This window comes from Malania oleifera, chromosome 13 (genome assembly GCF_029873635.1).
Source record: "Malania oleifera isolate guangnan ecotype guangnan chromosome 13, ASM2987363v1, whole genome shotgun sequence".
Lineage (NCBI taxonomy): Eukaryota > Viridiplantae > Streptophyta > Magnoliopsida > Santalales > Ximeniaceae > Malania > Malania oleifera.
In genome coordinates, this window is record NC_080429.1 from 2208612 (window position 1) to 2231778 (window position 23167).

General features: G+C 34.0%; 1 protein-coding gene across 3 annotated transcripts in view; it reads right to left on the reverse strand.

Annotated features, from left to right (window-relative positions):
* The window catches only part of LOC131145650 (uncharacterized), a 44403-nt gene that overhangs the window by 629 nt on the left and 20607 nt on the right, over positions 1-23167 (reverse strand). For 2 of the 3 annotated variants that reach the window (XM_058094844.1, XM_058094845.1), the window contains one exon: positions 558-761. The exons of the other annotated variant lie outside the window; for it this stretch is intronic. In XM_058094844.1, the coding sequence (XP_057950827.1) occupies positions 558-761 (204 nt within the window). The remainder of the gene's footprint in view (positions 1-557; positions 762-23167) is intronic. 3 annotated transcript variants of the gene reach the window in all.

Here is a 23167-nt window from a genome sequence, read left to right on the forward strand (position 1 = left end):
TTGACACACAGGCATCACATCCTTTAGGATACATTGGACCAATAAGAGAGTATGTTAGGACCTGTTTAGTTGCCAAAAAGAGTCTTTACTTTTTACTTTCAGTTTTCCAAATAATTACAAAAAAATGATGCGTCTAGTTTCCAACATTTGTGCAGAATAATTGGAAAATATTTTTGTTGTTTTCCAAGTTCTTTAAATAAATTTTGAGAGACTAGAAAACAAGGTGGCATTTTATTAATTCTTTGGGAAACTAGAAATGGAAAATGAGAACTGTTTTCCATAGCTAAACAGGCCCTTAACCTTCTCCATTTTCAGGCATCATTAGTTTCGTGGTCATGTACTAGAACTTGGCTGCGACAATAATCTAGAGGGAAGGGGCGTTGTACCCAAACTGGGAGGTCATTAATTCCGAGTCATGGAAACAGCCTCTCCAAAAGTGGGGTAAGATTATTTGATTGGTTAAATTTTGAGGGCATAAAAGTTATATACTAAATTAATAATCTTCATAAACAAAGTAAAACAAAAAAATAAACAAAAAATGAGTAAATTAACCCTACCTCCCAATAAAGTTGGTTGCAGTCCATGCACTGCCAAAATTCTAAATTCTTGTCAAACAAGCAGTTTGGAATTATTTGGAAACCCTTTGCGGCTTCAACAGCCTCTTCAGTTGTCAATGGTTTTTGAATGAACTTTCCATTGCATTTGGTGCATCTTGACATTAGTTGATCCTCGCAAATTTTTAACTGGAAAATTTCAATCACCTGCCAAAACACTACAGTTTCAGCCTTCTAGAATACCAATCCCCTCGTTGCAATTGACAAAAATAATTGCATGTTGATACATTGCAAAAGAGCAAATTAATATCCTTTTTTATCTTTGAACATAGTTAAACAATGACATTGAGACGTATAAATTTGAAAGAGTCAGCGAAGGAATGAATGCTATGGCTACGTGATCAGGCATCTGCAGGAAAGATGATCATTATTAGGTGGTCTTACAAATGGATATCCTCAGCATTTCTCTTCCGACCTCATCAACGTATCCTTTCCTTTCTTTTGTGACAGAAATCATTCTACTAGTTTTTAAGTTGGACGGTCCTAGGCAGGCACGAGGTGCAGCAACAGTTCACTTGTTACATAGCTCCCCATGCTTTTATCATCCAGGCTAGTTAAGCCAAATTATCTTTTGGGTATTTCATTTATGGACTAATAACATTTGAATTTTCAATTCACAAATCAAGCATTTAATTATGTTTGGGTCTGGGCTGACAAAATTCTTCTCCATCACCATCATCTTGATTATCTTCTTGTCCTTTTTAGATTTCCAATAAAACATAAGAATTTGATAGAGAGAAGTTTGTAGAGAGAAATCAAAATTACACGATCTAACAAGGAGTTCAAATCATGGTCATTGACACTGCCAATATGGCAGGCAGCAACCCCATTCCTTGATTAGAATGTGAATGAATGTTTCGAGTCCCAAATTGAAAATTTTAATATTATAAGTCTAAAATGAGAAACTATGGGGCCGTTTGGTATCGCAGTCAAAAATTATAGAAACAGAAACTAAAAACCAGAAACTAGAAACCAATAACCTATTTGGTTAACATTTACAAAGCTAATACAAATTCAAAAATATTAATTAAAAAACACTCAATTTCATTTTAAATCAAATAATACTATAAAAATATGATTAAAATATACAAAATTACAAATAATACACATTAAAAAATACTATAATAAAAACAAAAATTATTATAATTATATTACTTAATTGTTATATTATAATTATATTACTTAATTGTTATACTTTCAATTTTGACTTTACAATCAAAACTTTGTTGCACATGACAATTGAAAAATAGTAAAAATATTTTTTAATTGGCTTTATAATTTTTTTTGAAATTTATATATATTTGTTTTAATTATATTTAAATTCATATGATCATTTTATTTTTATTTTAATTTAAAAGTGCATAAAATGAAGATATTAAAATTTTTGACAACAAAATTGCTAAAACAACTTAAAACCATAAAATCTAGTGTTCAATTTTTTCACAAACAATTCCAAATCAGCAATAGAAACAAAGAACTAATGACATAAATAAACACGTTTTTATAATATGTTTCTTCACTATGCAGAAACTGTTGGCCTTACAAGGCTTAATAAACAACAAATAAGTGAAACTTAACATATTTGTTGAGCAATGATGTTTCAGGACTTGCAAGGATCAAGCATGAACATGCAAGCTTATACTTCAAAGAAGGATGATCATATGAAGCTTAAAGCATGCATTTCAAGATGATATTTTAAAGCTTGAAGTATATGAGAGAGAGTTTGAAAGTATATCAAAGCTTGAAGAAAAACAAGAGAGGCTGAAGAAAGCAAAAACAAGAGAGCCCAAAGAAAAGACAAGCATGAAGACTCAAGTGCCAATAATGTTCAAAGTCCTAGAAGTCTTTATGTAAGTATTTCATATTTTAAATATCTTTTGAAATATTGTTGAAGCTCTTTAGAGGATATTTATGGACTTAGAGACCTATTTTAATAACCCCGAAAATGTTTTATGAAAGATTAAAGCAAGAGAGCAAAACTAATTTTGAAAAACTAAAAATGAAAAACCAGAAAAATAACTGGTCAGCCGACTGACCAGAAAACACTGAGATTGACCAGCCGATTGACAAAAACACCAGAATGGAAAAACTGCCCAACCGATTAACATAGTATTGGTGATCTCTATACTTGAGCTTCAATTCTATTTCATATTGATATTTAAATTGTTGAAGTGCATAGTGCTAAATTTGTACTAATCAACTCCATGGTTTTAAATAACGGCCGTTACGTAGCGTAACGGCCGATACGTAACGGAAATCGGAGGCCCCGAAACCGATACGGGCCGATAATACGGTTCGGAAAAAATTCACGGCCGTAACGGCATGTAACGGCCGATACCCCAACGTTACACGTCGTAACGTCCGTTACGGACCGTTACATGGCCGACAGGTCGCAGATTCGCTGAAAGTTTCTGCTGCAAGCAGCAGCGCTGCTTTCCCCCTCTCCCCAATCCCCACACCCATCTGCCATTCAAAGGGTAAAATGGAAAGTTACAAACTGACCTTGAAAATTTGTTGGCCGAAGCAATAAGAAGGCTTCGAAGCCTGAGAGTGAGCACACCGAGGCTACCGAGCAGATCTACTCATCTTCGCACTTCGCAACCTTCCAGGACTCAGGAATTGCAGACTTGCAGTTCCAGCAACTTGGCGAGTTACCGGCAACGGCGACAGGTTTGCAGCAGCTCCACCAGTCGTCACAGTCGGCACCTTCCTCCGCCAGTCGTCGCAGTCGCCACCAGCCAGCCTCTCGATTTCAGCTTCGGAGCTTGGAGTCATCGCTGCTTTATGCTTCGCAGCCTTCGCTCCTTCGAGGCTCCTCCGAGTTCCCTCGAATCCCTCCCCTCTCTTGGTCTGACTCGACTCCCAGGCCCCAACGTATGAGACACTCTAACACTAACACTCAACACCCACAACACTTTTCATTATGTTTTCTTTTTTAAATTATATTTTGTTGTACCCACAACACTTTTCATTCTGTTTATTTTTTTAAATTATATTTTGTTGTAAAATAGGTTGGTTAAATTGAATTAAAAAAAAAAGTAATTTAATAGAGTAAAAAATTAGAAATCATTAATAATTATGTAAAATAAAATTTTCTTAATTTATAAATATTTTAATTGTATTATATTTTTTGAAAGATAATTATGAAAATTAATTCCATGACATAGCAAGCAATTATTAATAGTATATAATTAATATTTTTTAAGGTTAGTAAATAATTAATATTTACCAATAATAATTGAAGCCTTTTTTATAATAATATTTGAATATCCTATTATCCACTACTGCATTCACCATCTAAACAAAGCATTAAAATAATGTATGTACACAAGAAATCCATGTGATGGCATTTTATATTATCTAGGCTTAATTGAGCTCTATTTTTCACCATTCTTAAAGAATTCCAAGGAATACTCTGCACAATTATTATAATATTTAGTCTTAGGATTTGCCAAACTTATAGAAATAAAATTAATTCATGGCACCAATTGGCTAACATACTATTTATGTCAGCAGGACAAAGTGGTCATTTTGATAAAGAAGATATCATATTCACTCCCATCTATTGAAAAAATATTAAATAATATTCATATTATAAAAGAAAAAATAAATAAATAACATCTGTCATCCATTTTATGTTACATGTGTATCTACTTACCATTTCTTGAGTAGGGTGACCCTGTTTATTAATATTTTTTAAGTTTTAAAACATCATTTTGACGTTAAATTTAAAATTAGGTAAAATAAATGTTTACATCAATTTTTTGTTTTTAGTTTTCAAATAAAGTAAAAATTGATAACTTAATAAAAAAAAAATTAACCTAATAGTTAATACATTAATAAATCTGATTTTTACTAATTACTACTGGAATTTGAAGAAAAATTTAATTTTAATCCATATACTAAGAAAATGCTTAAAAAATTAAATAGTCAATTTGTAATGTATGGATCTCTATTTGTGATGCTGTGATGTATATGAAAGTAGAGCAAAAATCTTTTTCACATTTAAAATTACAATGTTAATTTCTTATACTTATAAATGAAAATAAAATCAAACTATAAAAAATAATGAAAATATCTTTTTAAAGATAAACGAATATTTTTTTTTGTAATAAAATATCTAATATTTTATAATTTTATTTATTTAAATATAAAAATAATAAACATTACTTATTATTTTTAATCAAATATTATACTTTATTTTTATGTAATAAGTATTTAAAATTAGGATTATTTAGTACTTATTATTTAATATTTACTAAATTACTAATTATATTATTCCTATCATTGTAGGAAGGTTGTAACTTTGTATTTTCTTTATATTTTGTGTAGAGATCATCAAATTAAGTCTATCAATATGTCACATGATAGAGGAAATGAAAACTTACCTAGTGAGGATATTGGATGGCATTTTGGTACTGCGGTGGACGGTAATAGACATGTTATTATGTGTAAGTTATGTAAGAAGATAATCAAAGGGGGCATTACACGCTTGAAACAACACTTGACACATAAAAAGGGTCAAGTAGCTGGATGCTCAAATGTGACCACACAAGTAAGAGAACAAATGATGAAACATCTACAACAGTATGCCGAGAAGAAAAGAGATAAATAAAAAAGGCAAGAAGAAGCAGAAGCCCAAATTAGAGGAGATTTTGAGAATTTGAGCAATGAAGAAGACTTGGAAGAAGAAAGTATGAGATTTGCTCGACAAGAAAGCATGCGATCACAACAACAATGGGAAGAGAGACAAAGATTTCGAGCAAGAACAACTGAAAGGGGTAATATTTATGAAGAGGGAGGTGGCTCTGGCAGTAATGCTACCAGTGGTTTCAATAGAGCAGGAGCTCGATCTTATAGTGGTCGAGAAGCTGGAGGTAGTGGACGACAATGGATCAATCCTGATGCCCCTGAAGCTAGACTAAAGGCAATGGATCCTATTTTAGAAAGAAGCAAGAGTGCGAAACAACCAAAAATTAACACAAAGTTACTGAAAGGTTTAAGAAATAAATCAGGAAAAGCGGTTGGAAAATTCCTAATTTATAATCGGATTCCAGCGAATGTAGCTGACTCTCCATTTATGCAGCCTATGCTTAATATTGCTACAGAGGTTGGAAAGGGGGTGAAGGGTCCGTCACCCTATGAGATATTTGAAATTTATTTGGAGCAAAAGTATCAAGAAATGAAAAATTATATAGCTTCTTTTACTGGAATTTGGAAGGAAAGAGGTGTAACACTTATGTGTGATGGTTGGTCAAGACCAACTAGAAAACACATTATAAACTTTTTAGTTTATTGCGATAGAGGCACCGTGTTTCATAAATCAGTTGATGCCTCTGATGTGCCAAGCAGAACAGCTGAATATTATTTCAGGTAATTTTCTAATTTCAATTGTATATGCAAATAGTATTATGGACTTGCATGTTTTTAATTAAATAGTAGTAATTATTGAATCTATAATTTCATTTCAGATTAATGGATGAGGTGGTTGAAGAAATTGGAGAGGAGAATGTTGTCCAAGTAGTGACTGATAATGAAACTGCAATGAAGGCAGGAGGAAAATTATTAATGCAGAAGAGGCCCAATCTCTATTGGACAGCATGTGCAGCTCATTGCATAGACCTTATTCTTGAAGATATTGGTAAGAAAAGTAACGTGAAGAAGGTCTTAGAAGATGCAAGAACAATAACCTCATTTATTTACAACCACACATGGGCAGTGAATTTCATGAAGAAATTCACAAATAATAGAGAGTTACTTCGCCCTGCCATCACTCGATTTGCCACAAATTTCATTGCTTTGGAGACTATTGTCAGACATAAACAAGCACTAAGGGAAATGTTTACATCTGATGCTTGGAAAAACTCAAGGTTTGGAATGGCAAAATCAGGCCCAGCATATGATTCAAAGAAAATTATCTTAGGCAAAGAGTTTTGGCAAAAGGCCTCTGATATAATTAAAGTGCAAGAACCCTTGGTGAAAGTTCTTAAATTGGTTGATGGTGATGAAAAACCAACCATGGGCTTCATATACAAGGCAATTGATAGGGCGAAGTTGATCATTCAAAAAGATTGCCGGTTTTACAAAGACTATTGGAAAATTATTGACAAACGATGGAGTTTTCAGTTGCACCAAGATTTGCACGCTGCTAGTAAGTGTAAATCAAATACAATTTCTTATTATTTTAACTTTTAAATTATGCATAGTTGCATTAGAAAACTATTGATTAATATGTTTCTAAATTTAATTGTAGGGTATTTTTTGAACCCACAATTTCTTTATGGTGCCCCACCCTTTCCTGAAGTTGTTAGAGAAGTCATGGATGGAGTTAAAAAAGTGATAACCAAGTTGGTACCCGCAATAGATACTCAAATTCAGGCTATTAATCAAGTAAGTATTGGTTCCATTAAATTGAATAATGAATTGTTCTAGTATTCTGTAATACTTTCAACAATAATTATTAATACATCTAATTAATTAATTATATTTCACAATCATCCTTTTTTAGTTGTTGCTATATCGAGATAAGCAGGAGACTTTTGGAACCCCATTGGCTCAAAGGACAGTGAAACAAACAAATCCTGGTAAATATGGCTATATAGCTAAATAATGGAGAATTACTCTATTTTCTCTCTTTGTGTTCAAATTTGACTTTTGAAATACGCTATACTAACATAAAACTCTTTTTCATTATTCATGCAGCTGAATGATGGATTCATTATGGCTTGTGTGCTCCTGAGATTCAAAGAATAGCAATTAGAGTTCTTAACCAGACCACATCAGAATTGGAGCACCTTTAGCCTCATCCATACGAAAATAAGAAATAGATTAAAGTACATGAGACTACAAAACTTGTTTTCGTACATTACAACATGAGGTTAAAGTTAAGACGTACAATGAGAAGAAGCCAACGAGAAATTAAAGAGGGTTTCAATCCTATCAATTTGGACTACATTTTCGAAGAAGATAATCCTTTAAGTCAATGGTTAGAGGAGAGAGAGACACCACTACTCAACGGTCAGGACAATTCAAATTGGTTAAATGAAGAGGTTGGTGGTACCACAGAAGGAGGTGATCAACCACCAATAAATGCGCATGATGATTCAAGTTCAAGTCCTGAACGCACACAAAGTGATGACAATCTTGGTTTGAGCCCACCAAGTGATGATGATGGTAATAGTGGTGCTGGAGCTAGGGTTGTGGGGGGGGGTGGCAGTGGTGGTGGTGGAGGCGGCGATGTAGAATATAATTATGGATATGATACAGGGACATCATTTGGAAGGGATATATATCCTTCTGATCCTTATGGACTACATGACATACCTGAAAATTATGACTTGGGTATTCCTCCAGGGAACCAATCTTCACAACCCAGGAGAAGGAGTGCTCGTGGTGACCCTAGCGATTCTACTGAAGATTCATATGGTGTGGTTCGTAGTTTTGGCGACTTTGGTTTAGATAGTTCATCATCACAATCATATGGATCTCATCCAGCATATCCACATATGCATCTCGTGACTCACATTTTTATCCCAGTGGATCAGGAATCTCAGGATCTAGTGAGTCTTCTTCTACACACTACCCAGAGCCAGCCCCTGCCCCAACTTATAGACATTATTCAGGAGAATTTTCATCACCAGTACATTTTCAAGAGCAACAACAAAATGACGCAAACTTGGGTTCATTCAACTATGTATTTCCACAAGGATGAGGAGATAATTTCCCATCCCAATCTCAAGATACAGATGCAAATTATGAAGACCCTCCACGTCATTCTTTTTGGTGGTGACATGTGTTATGTTATAAATTTGTAATATTGTATTCATGTATTTTCAACTATTTATTGATATTTGATATTAATCACTTTTTAAATTCATGTATGTGTAATGTGTATATTGAGTATTAAGTCTATTGAGTATTGATTCATTTTTAGTAATTTTATTACTTTAATTAATTGATTCTTACATTTCTACATCTTTTTACTCATTAAAGTAATGTAAACCATAAAAAAAATATGCTTTTTTTTGTAAACAGCGCACTAAAATTAATATAAAAATCATAATGCCTATTAAAAAGCATTTGTAGGTTGAATGAAAGCCTTCAAAATTCATTAAAAATCATGTATTAATGGATTTCATGCTTATTTTTTAATTTTGGCAAGGTTGTGCATGCGTGAAAAAAATTCACGACCATTACGCCCGCTTCCCGTTACGTAACACCCGCGTCTCCCGCGACCCGCGACACCCGCGACCGTTTCGCGACGTTACCCGCGACCGCGATTTCGAACCATGATCTACTCTATTTTGAGAGTGTTCTTGTACGCAGTGTTTACTTCATATTTCTTGTAGATCTTGGACAATTCAAAGTGTTTGGATCGTTGGCTAAGCGTGGGGTATCACTTAGAGAGGCAGACTCTAACCTAATTGAAGAAGTGACCGAGTGAGAGGATATCACTTGGAGAAGCGGGCTCTAGCCTACTAAAGGAGTGTGTAAACGGTGTTGTTCCGCTCGACAATGGAACTGGTTTTAGTGAATCCTTTGGTGGTTTGCCAAAGGCGAGAACATAGGCTAGGGATAAGTCAAACCTCGTAAAAGTTGTGGTCTCACTCTCTCTTTCCCTTGCTCTTTATTTTCAGCACATATAAACTGCGTGGATGATTTAATTTCTTAATCATATATACTACGTAAATTTGGAAATTAAGTAAACTTAAAGTCTAATTTTGATTTTGGTTATGGAAATCGAAATGGAGTACGTTGGTTAATCCATACTTTACAGAAACCAAAAGGGAGTACGTTAATTGGTTAACATATAAAGATAAATTAACTAAGAGTTTATCTGAATTATGAATTTTGGGAAGAGTGTGGATGTTTTCTTGAAAATCATTTTGAGAAAGCAAATTCATTACCACAGGGCTTGAATCAAACTTTCATATATACAAGGCTGCAAACAAACAAAAGCTGAATCTTATATCTTAGTTTGAATATTGTGATTGATTGGAAAATTGATTGGTTTGGTTGATTGATTGGTTACTTGATTGTTTAAATACCTATGTTGTGGATGTAAATTGAATTTTATTTTTAGTATTCATTGTGTATTTGATAAATCAACAAGAAGTCAAAAATTCATTAAAAATAATTAAAAGAAATTTTTAAATCCAATTCACCCCCCTCTTGGGACTACACCTTTGTTTTCAATTGATATCAGAGAGGGGTTATAACAAATTTTAATTAGTAGCTATACAAAGATCTTAATGGCACACTTAGGCATAGCTCCCTTTGGGGAAGGACAATCCTTAACTAGGTCTCCCATCTTTTGTGGTTTAAATTATACATTCTGGAAATAAAGGATGAGAATTTATCTTCAAACTATGAATTGGAAAGTTTGAGAGGTTGTCACGGATGGTGACCTAATTCTCCTCAAACTAGTAGATGGAAAACAAGTCCCTAAGGAGAAAAAGGACATGACTGACATAGATCACAAAATGCTGCAAGTAAATTCAAGTGCTATCAATGCTTTGTATTGTGCTCTAGATATTAATGAATTAAATAGAGTCATGGCTTGCAAAGCAACCAAAGAAATTTTGGATAAGTTAGATGTAACCTATGAAGGAACGGTAGATGTTAGAGACAATAGAATTGACATGTTAACTAGTGAATACGAAACTTTCAAAATGAATTCTGAAGAATCAATCACTAGTACGTATACTAGGTTTACCCACATAATTAACTCACTCAATACCTTAGGAAAAACATATACTACTTATGAAATGATTAGAAAAATTCTTAGAGGGCTGCCACCAATATGGGAACCAAAAGCCACTGCCATAACCGAAGGAAAAAATTTGAAAAACACCTCCTTAGATGAATTAATAGATTCTCTACTCATATGAAATGTCAATGAATGAAAGGAATGGTAAAACCAAAGCCCAAAAATCTATAGTCTTCAAAGCTTCAAAAGAAAATTCTAGTAGTGAAGAAGAGATGGATGAAGATGAACTATCATTCATATCTAAGAAACCAAGAATACTAAGAAGGAAGAACAAATTCAAAAGAAGAATCCAAAACTCCGAATTAGATGAAAAAGAAACCAATATAAAGAAATCAAAAAATAAAATTCCTACATGTTATAATTGCAATAAAGTTGGACATATAAAAACCGGAATGTCCACTACTTAAGAAAGATTCCAAAAAGAAAAAGGCAATGAAAGTCACTACTTGGGATAGTACAAGTAGTTCGGAATGTGAATCAAGTGACCAAGAGGTTGCTTACACTTGCTTTATGACTTGGGACAATGAGGGAAGCTCCTCATCCAAATCGGTAAATGGTTATAATAGTAATGAATCAAATATGAAAGCATGTCATCTTATGAAGAATTACAAAATGATTTATTCAAAGTACATAAGATGCTAATCAAAGTAACTAAACAAAACACATCATTAAAAAACAAGAATGATGGAGTGATGAAAGAGCTAGAATCAATTAAGCTTGCTGAAAATGATAAGATTCAAAAATCAAGAAAATAGAAAATAAGTATGAAACTGTGATAAAAGAATTAGAATCTAAAAATCTTACTGAAAAAGATAAAGAATTGAAAATTAAGAAATTAGAGAGCAAGAATGAAAAGTTGATAGAAAATCTTCAATCCCAATCCGCTATGGAAATGAGAAAGACAAATATATTTTTGAATTAGAGAATAAAATCAGAAAAATGTCTCAAGAATTAAAGAAGTCACAAGAGAATATTGATGGCAAGAAAGATATTGAGATAAATGATCTCAAAAGTCAAATTGAAGATAAAGAAAACATCATTTACAATTTCACGAAAGGAAAAGAAAATTTTGAGAAAATGATAGGATCACAAAAAATGACCTTAAATAAAGAAGGCATAGGATTTAATAGAGTTGAAAATACAAGAAAGAAGAACCTCTATATGGGGTACTTTACAAACGCCTCCAAGGAATATGCAAGCACTTCTTCAAATGTTTACACTCACACCATATGATAGGTATGTAAGAAGAAGGGACATATAAAGTTTGAATGTTCATTTAAGAGAAAGGGTGTGAAAACTAAACAAGTATGGAAAGTAAAAGAAACATCCTTTAATAAACCATCAGGACCCAAGAAAGTATGGGTACCTAGATAAAAAGTCTTGTATGGAAAATCTCAAAGAAGAGTTTAAGAGCTTATCTTATTATAACAAATAAAAACAAAAAATGAAAATTGTTAGCCTCAAATCAATGAATGAATCATACAAGGCTTAAATTAGAAAGTTTTAAAATATATGAAGTTTGGATGTTCATATGAAATCAAAAGAAAAGAAAATCTGAAGCAAATTAAGATTATTGCATAAGTATTTTAAAGAAGAGAGCTTGATAGAGAAGTGGTCAGCCGACTGACCATAAGATCAACTGACTGACTGAAGAACACCTTTAAGGAGAATGGATAGGTTAGCCAACTGGACATAAGCTTAGCCGACTGACTGGAGGTAAATTTTTTTTAAAAAAAAAAAAATTAAGTTTGAAATGAAATACTTGAACAACATAAGAACAATCCAAGCAAAAGTATGGTAAAATGCACATGATATGATATACTCCATGCTTATATGAATGCGACATGATACATATATATATCTTGAATTTGGTATCTTGAAATCTTTAAAGACAATGAAAATATTGATGATTTAAGGCTCACTATATTTTTGAAAATCTGAGCATAAAGTTATTGAGTATAATTTTGAAGCATGAATTGTTAAATTGATATATGAATGTGAAATTAATGCTTATGATGGATCAACATGGATAAATTGAGTTGTGCATGATGTGACATTAACATTGATATCTATAAAATATATTAGTATCCATGAATATATAAATTGATATTTGAGCGTGTCAAGTATAATAATATCCATGAGTATGTTGAGACATTGATATAATATTGATATTTGATATTTGATATCCATGAGCATATACATGATATGAATCAAATGTTCGAAACATGAATATGATAAATTTAGAAAGCATAATTAGTATCAAATTTGAATGTATTAAATTCAAGGGGAGTATTATGGTGTATTATGACTCATTGCTTGATTTTTCCCTAAATTTTAAATGGGTATCATAAATAATTTTTTTTAATTGGTATCATAATAGTTTTCTATTGGTTAAGATTAATGAAAATCTCAAATGATATTCATATGCTCAAAATATGATTTATTTTACTTTTTTTGATTGATATCAAAAGGGGGAGAAGTTTTGAACAAAAATTGAAAAATTGAGCTTGGTATTGAAAAATTTTGATTGTAAAATTTTGAATTTTTTGTAGCAAAAAGGGGAGAAGTATTTGACATTAAATGATCTTGAACTTGCATGGATGTTATGAGCATAATATTGAAATTGGTGTTGATATTGATCTTGAAATTTTAAATATGTTGAGATGATGCTTATTGTAAGGGAGAGTCTTTTTAAGGTTTACTCATATTTTTGCTCTTTGTTTGTCATCATCAAAAAGAGAGAGATTGTTGGCCTTACAAGACTTAAACATCCTATTTTGATGCTAGCAAATAAGTAAAACTTAACATATTTGTTGAGCAATGATATTTCAAGACTCGCAAGGATCAAGCATGAACATGCAAGCTTATACTTCAAAGAAGGATAATCATATGAAGCTTAAAACATGGATTTCAAAATGATATTTTAAAACTTGAAGTATATGAGAGAGAGTTTGAAAGTATATCAAAGCTTTAAGAAAAACAAGAGAGGCTGAAAAAAGCAAAAGCCAGAGAGCCCAAAGAAAAGACAAGCATGAAGACTCAAGTGCCAAGAATGTTCAAAGTCCTAGAAGTTTTTATGTAAGTGCTTTATATTTTAAATATCTTTTGAAATATTGTTGAAACTCTTTAGGGGATATTTATGGATTTAGAGACCTATTTTAACAACCAGGAAAACGTTTTATGAAATATTAAAGCAAGAGAGCAAAACTAATTTTGAAAAACTAAAAATGAAAAACCAGAAAAATGACTGGTAAGCCGACTGACTAGAAAACACTGAGATTGGCTAGCCGATTGACAAAACACCAGAATGGATAAACTGCCCAGCCGACTGACAGTTTGAACTAGAAATAGTCAGCCGACTGACATTTTTGAACGTGGTCGAGTCAATCGACTGACATTTAATTTGGCTAAATTCTGAACAGACAGAAAGGTGTCAGCCGCCTGTTCAGTCAACTGATCATGTGAAATACACTACTCAGTCGCCTGTCCAGCCAACTGACTCCACGAAAATTTGAATTTTTAAACCTCAACGGGAAAGTTTTAAAAATTAGTTTTTCAAATATGAACGTTATAAAAACTTGGTGGGAACTCCTGATGGACACTCCAAGTAACTTGGGGAACAAGGAAACTAATTCTAAAAAGTCTATAAATACTACCTTAATCCCAAGAAATTAACAACCAAGCAATTACATAGCAAACTTGCATTTAATCTCTCAAAGTTCTCTATTGCTCATACTCTTGCTGGGGGAAATCATCTAAATTGTTGTTGAAACATCAACCTACGATTCTCATACTGAGTTTTCTCAATCACTAAAAAACCCTTGGTGATCTCTATACTTGAGTTTCATTCTATTTCATATTGGTATTTAAATTGTTGAAGTGCATAGTGCTGAATTTGTACTAATCTACTCTATTTTGAGAGTGTTCTTGTACGCAGTGTTTACTTCATATTTCTTTTAGCTCTTAGACGATTCAAGGTGTTTGGATCGTTGGCTAAGCGTGGGGTATCACTTAGAGAGGCGGGCTCTAGCCTCATTGAAGGAGTAACCGAGTGAGAGGATATCACTTGGAGAGGTGGGCTCTAGCCTACTAAAGGAGTATGTAAACGGTATTGTTCCGCCTGACAAAGGAACTGATTTTAGTGAATCCTTTGGTAGTTTGCCAAAGGTGAGGACGTAGGCTGGGGATAAGCCGAACCTCGTAAAAGTCGTGGTCTCACTCTCTCTTTCCCTTGCTCTTTATTTTCAGCACATATAAACTAAGTGGATAATTTAATTTCTTAATCATATATACTATGTAAATTTGAAAATTAAGTAAACTTAAAGTCTAATTTTGATTTGGGTTGCGAAAACCGAAAGGGAGTACATTGGTTAATCCATACTTTGCGGAAACCATGCACATATAAACTAAGTGAATAATTTAATTTCTTAATCATATATACTATGTAAATTTGAAAATTAAGTAAACTTAAAGTCTAATTTTGATTTGGGTTGCGAAAACCGAAAGGGAGTACATTGGTTAATCCATACTTTGCGGAAACCATAAGGGAGTACGTTAATTGGTCAACACCCAAAGATAAATTAACTAAGAGTTTATCTGAATTCTGAATTTTGGGAAGAGTGTGAATGTTTTGTTGAAAATCATTATGAGAAAGCAAATTCATTACCATAGAGCTTGAATCAAACTTTCATATATACAGGGCTGCAAACAAACAAAAGTTGAATCTTATATCTTAGTTTAAATATTGTGGTTGATTGGAAAATTGATTGGTTTGGTTGATTGATTGGTTACTTGATTGTTTACATACTTGTGTTGTGGATGTGAATTGAATTTTTTTTAAGTATTCATTGTGTATTTGATTAATCAACAAGAAGTCAAAAATTCATTGAAAAGAATTAAAAGAAATTTTTAAATCCAATTCACCCCCCCCCCTCTTGGGACTACACCTTTGTTTTCAGAAACAAAAATAAAAAATAAAAGACAGCAAGGAACAAACAGGCCCTACACAAACATTTAGGTCCTACACACTTTTTTACTAGATTTTATCATCTCAACTTCAATTTAAAATATAGCAGTTCCATAAACCTTAAAAGAGCACATATTCTAGCATATGATAGAGTACCTAGGGAAGTTCTTTAGTAGGTCTTAGAAAAGAAGGGGGTTTGCAGTATATATACTAAGGTCATTATCAATATGTATAATAGAGTAATGACTAGTGTTAGGACTATAAGAGGGGAATTTAAAGATTTTCAAATCACTATGGGTGTACATCAAGGTTCTACTTTGAGTCCTTACCTTTTTAACTTAGTGATTGATGAACTTACTATGAATATCCAAAACGAGATCCCTTGGTGTATGTTGTTTGCAGATGATATTGTATTGATTGATGAAAGTAGGAACAGAGTAGAGTCTAAGTTAGAATTTTGGAGAACCATAGTAGAGTCCAAAGGTTTTAGGATAAGTAGGAATAAGACAGAATATATGAAATGTAATTTTAGTAACATAAGCAGTAGCAGAGAGAAGATTAAACTTGATAATCAAGAAATTATTATCACCAATAGATTTTGATATCTTAGATCTACTGTGCAGGCCAACACAGAAATTGAATATGTAACACATAGAGTTAAAGCAAGTTGGATAAAATAAGGAATGCGTTAGGCGTGTTGCGTGATCGTAGAATACCCTTAAAATTAAAAGAAGGTTTTATAAGACAACTATAAGGCCGAATATGTTTTATGGGTCAAAATGTTGGGCAACTTAAAAAACATGTATAGTAAAAGTTGTTGAAATGCAAATGTTAAGGTGAATGACTGGTATAACATTACAAGATAAACTAAGGAACAAGCATATACACAATAATTTAGGCATAGCATCAGTCGAAGACAAGATAGGAGGGGCAACTTAGATGATTTGGGCATTTGAAACGCAGACCTAGTAGATCACCTGTGAGGAGTGAGTTAGTTATTATTTCTGGCATGAAAAGAGATGGGGCATGTCAAAAATAACTTGAATGATGTAGTGAGGAAGGATTTAATAGCCCTTAATCTAGTAGAGGAAAATGCTCTCAATCGAGTGAATGGGAGAAAAAGAATTCATATAGCTGACCCCACCTAGTGGGACTTAAGGCTTTTTGTTATATAAATCTTAAAAGAATAAGCCCAATTTGAAATAAATAACAATCTATTATGTTTTGAGGGCGCGGGGGGATGAGGAAAACATAAAAGCTCATGAAAATAACATTTTGACCTATCTAATTTAATTTGTAAAGAAGGAAAAGGGAAGAAGAGAAAACTATAACAGCAAAAAGGGTAAGGAATTGGCTGTTTACAGAACCAAAAAATATATTAACCCATTGCAGGAGCCTATTCAAGTGCAATAACTAAAGCTATTCCTCTAGTCCTCAGTTGCTTAGGTATGTCATGTGTAAGCCTGATATAGGATGTCTGCCCAATCTCTAATGGCTAGAGCTTTTGACAGCGCCAGCTTAACATTGAATTAGAGCTCCCATAAAGTCTTGGGCGTGAACCTCATTGCCACCATGGGTCTTCAATAGTCTGTTTTATCTATACCTGTCAATGTGCATCACCATATCATATGAAGGGTTGCCAGCTGGATATGCTTTGTTTGCCCATTTTCCAGCAGATTAAGCTTTGGGGGAATAAATCTGATCTTAATATATGACCACTCAGAGTGGGGATTTTTTTATTTGCCTAAAATCCAAAGCATCAGATTATAGAATGTTATATCATCATTATAATTGTCATTTTCTGCATCTTCTAGCTATAAGCTGTAAATACCTACTAAGCAAGTGTCAAGATCGATTAGAAAAGTAAAATTTAAAGTATACAAGTCAGAAATGTCAATATAGAAAACCATAGCTTTGATAACTTATCACTTACTACGTAAGAAAACATTCTACTTGGAATGGCCCAAATAAAAACACTTCATTCATCATTTTCCTCATTAGAATTTAGACATGATCAGTGAACACTAAAAAACTGAAAACCTCATTACTTGGACCAGGGATTAAGCAAAAGATGTGGTTGCATGTCCAGGTGTCAGATTCTTTAGACTTTGAAGATCAGGGCGAGTGAACATATCTAAAATGCAGTCAAAATTTTAGAATATGGGGATACATTAGTTTAAGTTAGCTCAATATGAGAATTTTATAAGTCATATACCAAGAGTTAACATGAATAAAAAGTACTAAGGTTGATGAAATGTTTGAAATAGAAATGTCATTTTAGGACATATAGTGCAGGTAATTTTGCAATATTTCAAAAAAAAATAATGGCACTAATGAAATAAAATTATCAGTTGGAAAAAAAAAAAGCCAGCTTTGTTCTTTTAAAAGCTCTGCATCAATAAATTTAAAAGCTCTCCATAAAAAGCTTAAAGGTAACTTTTAAAAATTTTAAAAAACTGTTTACCAAACGCATTGCCCCCAACTTCTACTTTCTCAAACTCACCCACAATGGTTTGGAGCAGAACCAAAAGGTGAATTCGGTTCATCACTTTAGAACGATTAGCCTTTGCAATGTTGGCTACAAAATCATCTCCAAAATCCTTGCTGCTTGGTTGAAAGGCCTCATGGAAAAATTGGTTTCCCCCAGTCAAGTAGCTGTCATAAGGCGATATCTAACAACTTAAATCTTAGTCCAAGAAATTCTGTGCACATACAAGAAGAAGAAAAATAAAGATGCCTTCATGGGAGTTAAAATTGATTTACGCAATAGGATGTCTGGGTTACTTTAGGCTGCAAGAGGATAAAGACAAGGAGACCCCTTATATCCTTTCCTTTTCATTTTGGGAGCAGAAATTCTCTCTCGGTTGTTCTTCATAGAAGAAGAACAGGGAGGTATGCAAGGTATTAAAGTCGCTAGACAACCGACTAGCAATGGGGGAGAGAATATGCAACAAGAGCTTGATTCAACGCATCAGCGAAACACTGCTGTCTGTTCCAAAAACAAAAGCCCCATAGCACCCTGGGATGGGAACAGGGGACGACCCTATGCGCAGGCAACAGCAGTGCCAGCTCTACAAAGTCAGAATCGAATCCTTCTGTTGGCTTTCCCAAATCACTCATAAAGAATTCAAGGGTGTTAAGCCAGCGCTTCTATGCCCTCCTAGAAGGCAATACGCAATATTCCTTCACCTGTTCACAAGAGATTTTCTTCATTTTCTGTAGAGCGAACAAGTCAGATGCAGACACCCCCTTGAATGTCTTGGCGATGTATGGGGATTAGTCAGGTCAGACAATCAACAAGAACCATATTTAGCTCCAATATTAATAGAATTTTGGCATCAAGCTTAAATCCAAATTGGGGCTAAAATTTTTTGATGAAGAGCCGCAGCATCTGAGATTACTTCTGACTTCGGGATGCCCAAAAAAAATCAGACTTTAGCAATATAGCTGAGAAATTATATGAAAAGCTGAATGGATTGAAAGCAAAAGTTCTCTCCTTTGCAGGTAGAAACACTCTCTTGAAACTGCAGCATTTGCTCTCCCTGCTTATGCAATGACTGTTCTAAGTTTCCCTAAAGAGGTGTGTAAAAAGTGGGATTCTACGCCCAGAAATTTTTGGTGGGGATATGCAAGGCAACAGAGGAGTAGCATCAAGATGAAATGTTGGGATATGCTCTGATCCCTTAGACAGGTTGGAGGTCTTGGATTCAGAAGAATTGAATGCCCAGAAATTTTTGGTGGGGAAAATTTTTGCTCCCTTAGACAGGTTGGAGGTCTTGTTTCAGAAGAAATGAAAGGATATTAATCAAGCCTTCATCTCAAATATGAGTTGGCAAGTGGCAGCAGGAGGGAACTAAGATGGATGTCAATTCTTAATCAGAAATTGACAGCATTTTTTATTAAACAGACAGCTAATACAATTAAAAGAATCCCTCTTTCTCTTGAATCTAGAAAGGATGAACCTGTTTGGACTCCAAATAAAAATGGAGCTGTTTCAGTAAAATCTGCCTACTGGACAGATCAGGGCAGCAGATTGACAGGAACTTTTTAAAGCTCCTTTTCCTGGAAAAAGCTCTGGAGCTTCAAAATTCACAAACGAGAATCCCAGGAAACATTGTGCGGAGAATCAAAGGAATATCACAAAGAGAATCGAAAATTTGATGACGTCAGCCCCTTGTGTGGAGAATCCCAGGGAACAGCAATGCATCTCTTTTTTCAGCAAGACAATTCAAGGTGGCTCGGTTTTATTTCTGGTGAATCAAGATGGACAACCTAAATTGAGTGCACCTCAGTGTGGGTGGAATGGACCCTGCAGCCAAGGTGTTTAAATGGAACAGATCATCCAAACGGCCATCTATTACCTCTCTTTTCAATTATTTTGCGTCAAAAATCTAGTCAACCAGAAACAAAGCAATTTTCCAGAAACAACAAGTAGATCCAAACAAGTTTTTATCAGAGCTGCAGTCCCAAATCCCAATACAATGAACATGGTACCCCTTCCCACAAAAACCAAATCTGTCAAATTCAGTGGACCCCTCTCCTTTAAGATGAGCAGTAAAAATGAACTTTGAAGCAGCCTTCCATGAAAAGTCCCTTCTGGCATATGCTAATGCTGTTAGCCAGAAATGACTCAGTGTGGGTGATGGGAGCTTGGGCAAATTTCTACCCAGCTGTGGAGTCAGCAACCTGAGAAGCTCTAGTTGCCAGATTTTACCTCAACAGGGCAACTGCAGAAGGTTTTGCTGATGTAACTACTGAAGGAGACACAAAAGAAATCATTGACGCGATAGCAAGCTGATGGAGAACCACCAATGGAGAACTTTAGATGTTTATTTTGTAGCTAGAGTCTTATTTTAGTTTGGAAAAACTCGGGTTATTTTTAGTTAGTCTAATATATTTTGTGTATTTAACTACTTTGGAGTTGTTTTTTAATTTCTTGTTTATTGGGGCTTCTATGTAAATATGTGTTTTAGTTAGTAGTGGGCATAAGTGCTGGACATGCAACCTAATTTACAATTATCATATTGAAATCAGGTTGCTGCAGTTCCGTTCTCTCTCCCCCGCAGGTTCCTGCTTCTCTTCCACTTCTTCTTCCTCTCTCATTTCTGTTGTGTCTGTTCTGCCCCTAATCCTGTCACTTTCCTGTCTATTTCTGAATCCCTGTTCTATCCTGTTGCTTCTTCTTCTTCCCTTCTCTTTCTTCTAATTCTCTCAATTCTCTCTCTATATCTAAATGTCCTACATCAACAGTAATAGTGTTATCAGCTGGAGTTATAGGCAGATCATCCAGGGCATAAGGAAATCCCTCCAGAGCTTCTCAGGAGTCTTTGCTTTTATGCACAGGGAGGCAAACAGCCTAGCACAGTCTAGCATCTGGGCAGCGGCTCTTCAAGGAGGAATTAAGTCTCCCCAGGTCAAGACTTCCTATTCAGATTCAGAAGTCCCTCTCTACAAATCTCCTCTCCTCAGGATGACAGTTTCCTTAGGCCTCCCCGGGTTTCCTGTGTTTTTTTGTTTTTGTTGTGATTGTTTTGCTTGTTGTGGCTGGCTTGGCTTAGCAAAAAAATAAAAGTTCGGGCATAGAACGAACAAACACTATCTCATGTGATCATGTTGAAAGAGGAACCCTAGCAAAAGCACCCACCCATACAACTAAGGCCAAGACTAAAACATACAAATACAACAAAACCAAGCCTTAAATCCCACTAGGTGAGGTCGGCTATATGAATCCTTCTCCGCCAATTTATGCAATCATAGACCATTTCTTTTGACAGATTCAAGGACATTAAATCCTTACTCACTATCTCTTCCCAAGTTATTTTCGGTCTACCCCTACCCCTTCTACTGCCCCCCACAGTAACTAACTCACTCTTCTTCACTGGTACACTATGTCGCCTACATTGCAAGTATCCATACCATCTGAGTCATCCCTCCCTTATCTTATCTTCTATAGGAGCTACACCTAACTTACCGCAAATATGTTCATTCCTTAATTTATCTTTCAGTGTTATACCACTCATCCATCTAAGCATTCTCATCTCGGAAACTTTTACTTTTTGGATATTATGTTTCTTCGTCGCCCAACATTCCGATCCATATAGCATAGTTGGTCTTATAGCTGTCCCCCAAAAACTTCCATTTCAATTTTAAGGGTATTCTACGATCACAGAGCTCACTTGAAGCACTTCTCTATTTTACCCAACCTGCTTTAACTCTATGCATTACATCATCTTCAATTTCTCCTTCAGCTTGCATAATAGATCCAAGATATCGAAATCTACAAGTGCTACTTATTTCTTCATCATCAAGTTTAACTTTGTCTCCAATATTCCACCTATCATTACTAAAATTACAATTCATATATTCTGTCTTATTTCTACTTATCTTACAGCTTCTAGATTCCAAAACTTCTCTCCATAATTCTAACTCAGTCTCTACAAACAACATACACCAAAGAACCTCCTTTTGAATACTCTTAGTCAGTTGGTCCATCACTAAAGCAAAAAGATAACGACTCAAAGAAGATCCTTGATGTACACCTATGGTGATTGAAAATTCTCTAGTTTCTTCATCTATAGTCCTTACACTAGTCATTACTCCATCGTACATATCCTTGATGACATCTGTATACCTACTACATACACCTTTTTTTTCTAAAACCCACCATAGAACTTCCCTAGGAACCCTATCATATGTTTTCTCAAGGTCAATAAATATCATATGCAAGTCCTTTTTCTTTTCCCTAAACTTTTCCATTAATCTTCTTAAAAGATATATAGCTTCTATGGTAGATCTCCTAGGCATAAAACCAAATTGATTTTCTGAGACCTTCGTTTCTAACTTTAATCTTTGTTCAATTACCCTTTCCCATAGTTTCATCGTATGACTCATAAGTTTAATTCCACATTAGTTATTACAATATTGAATATCTCCTTTATTTTTGTATATAGGTATTAAAGTGTTTTTCTTCCATTCATCTGGCATTTTCTTAGTTTTTATAGTTGTATTAAATAAATTAGTTAACCATATAATTCCGTTAACACCTAAGCATTTCCAAACTTCAATTGGGATGTTATCTAATCCCATAGCTTTCCCATTTTTCATCTTTTTTTGTGCAAACTTAACTTCGTTAACTCTAATTTTGCGAATAAATCTCATATTTTTAGTCTTTTCCTCATTTGACAATTCTAAGTCTAAGCCTTCTATTTGGTTTTCATTAAACAACTTACTAAAGTAACTTCGTCATCTTTCTTTAATGTCTTCGTCCTCAACCAAGACAAACATCATCCTCACTTTTTATACATTTTACATTTCCTAAGTCCTTACTCTTCCTTTCTCTAACTTTAGCAAGTTTAAATATATCTCTTTCCCCTTCTTTTGTATCTGATTTATCATACAAACTATTAAATGATCCATATTTAGCTTCACTAACGGCCTTTTTTGCATCTTTTGTCACCTCCTTATACTTTTCAAAGTTATCCCTATTTCTACATTTTTGCCACGTTTTATACCAAATTCTTATTGTCTTTACGGATTTTTGTACATTTTTATCCCACCACCAACTTTCTTTACTATTCGAGAATCTTCCCCTTGATTCACCTAAAATCTCTTTTTCTATCTTTTTAATAGAGCTAGCTAATCTACTCCAAAGAGGGTTGTATCTATCCCATCCTCTATAGTCCAATCCCCATCTTTAATCATTTTATCTTTAAATTTTATTATATTTTCTCCTTTTAGGTTCCACCACCTAGTTCTCTTACACTGGTTTATTTTATCTTTTTTCTTCCATTTTTTAATACATATATCTAACACTAAGAC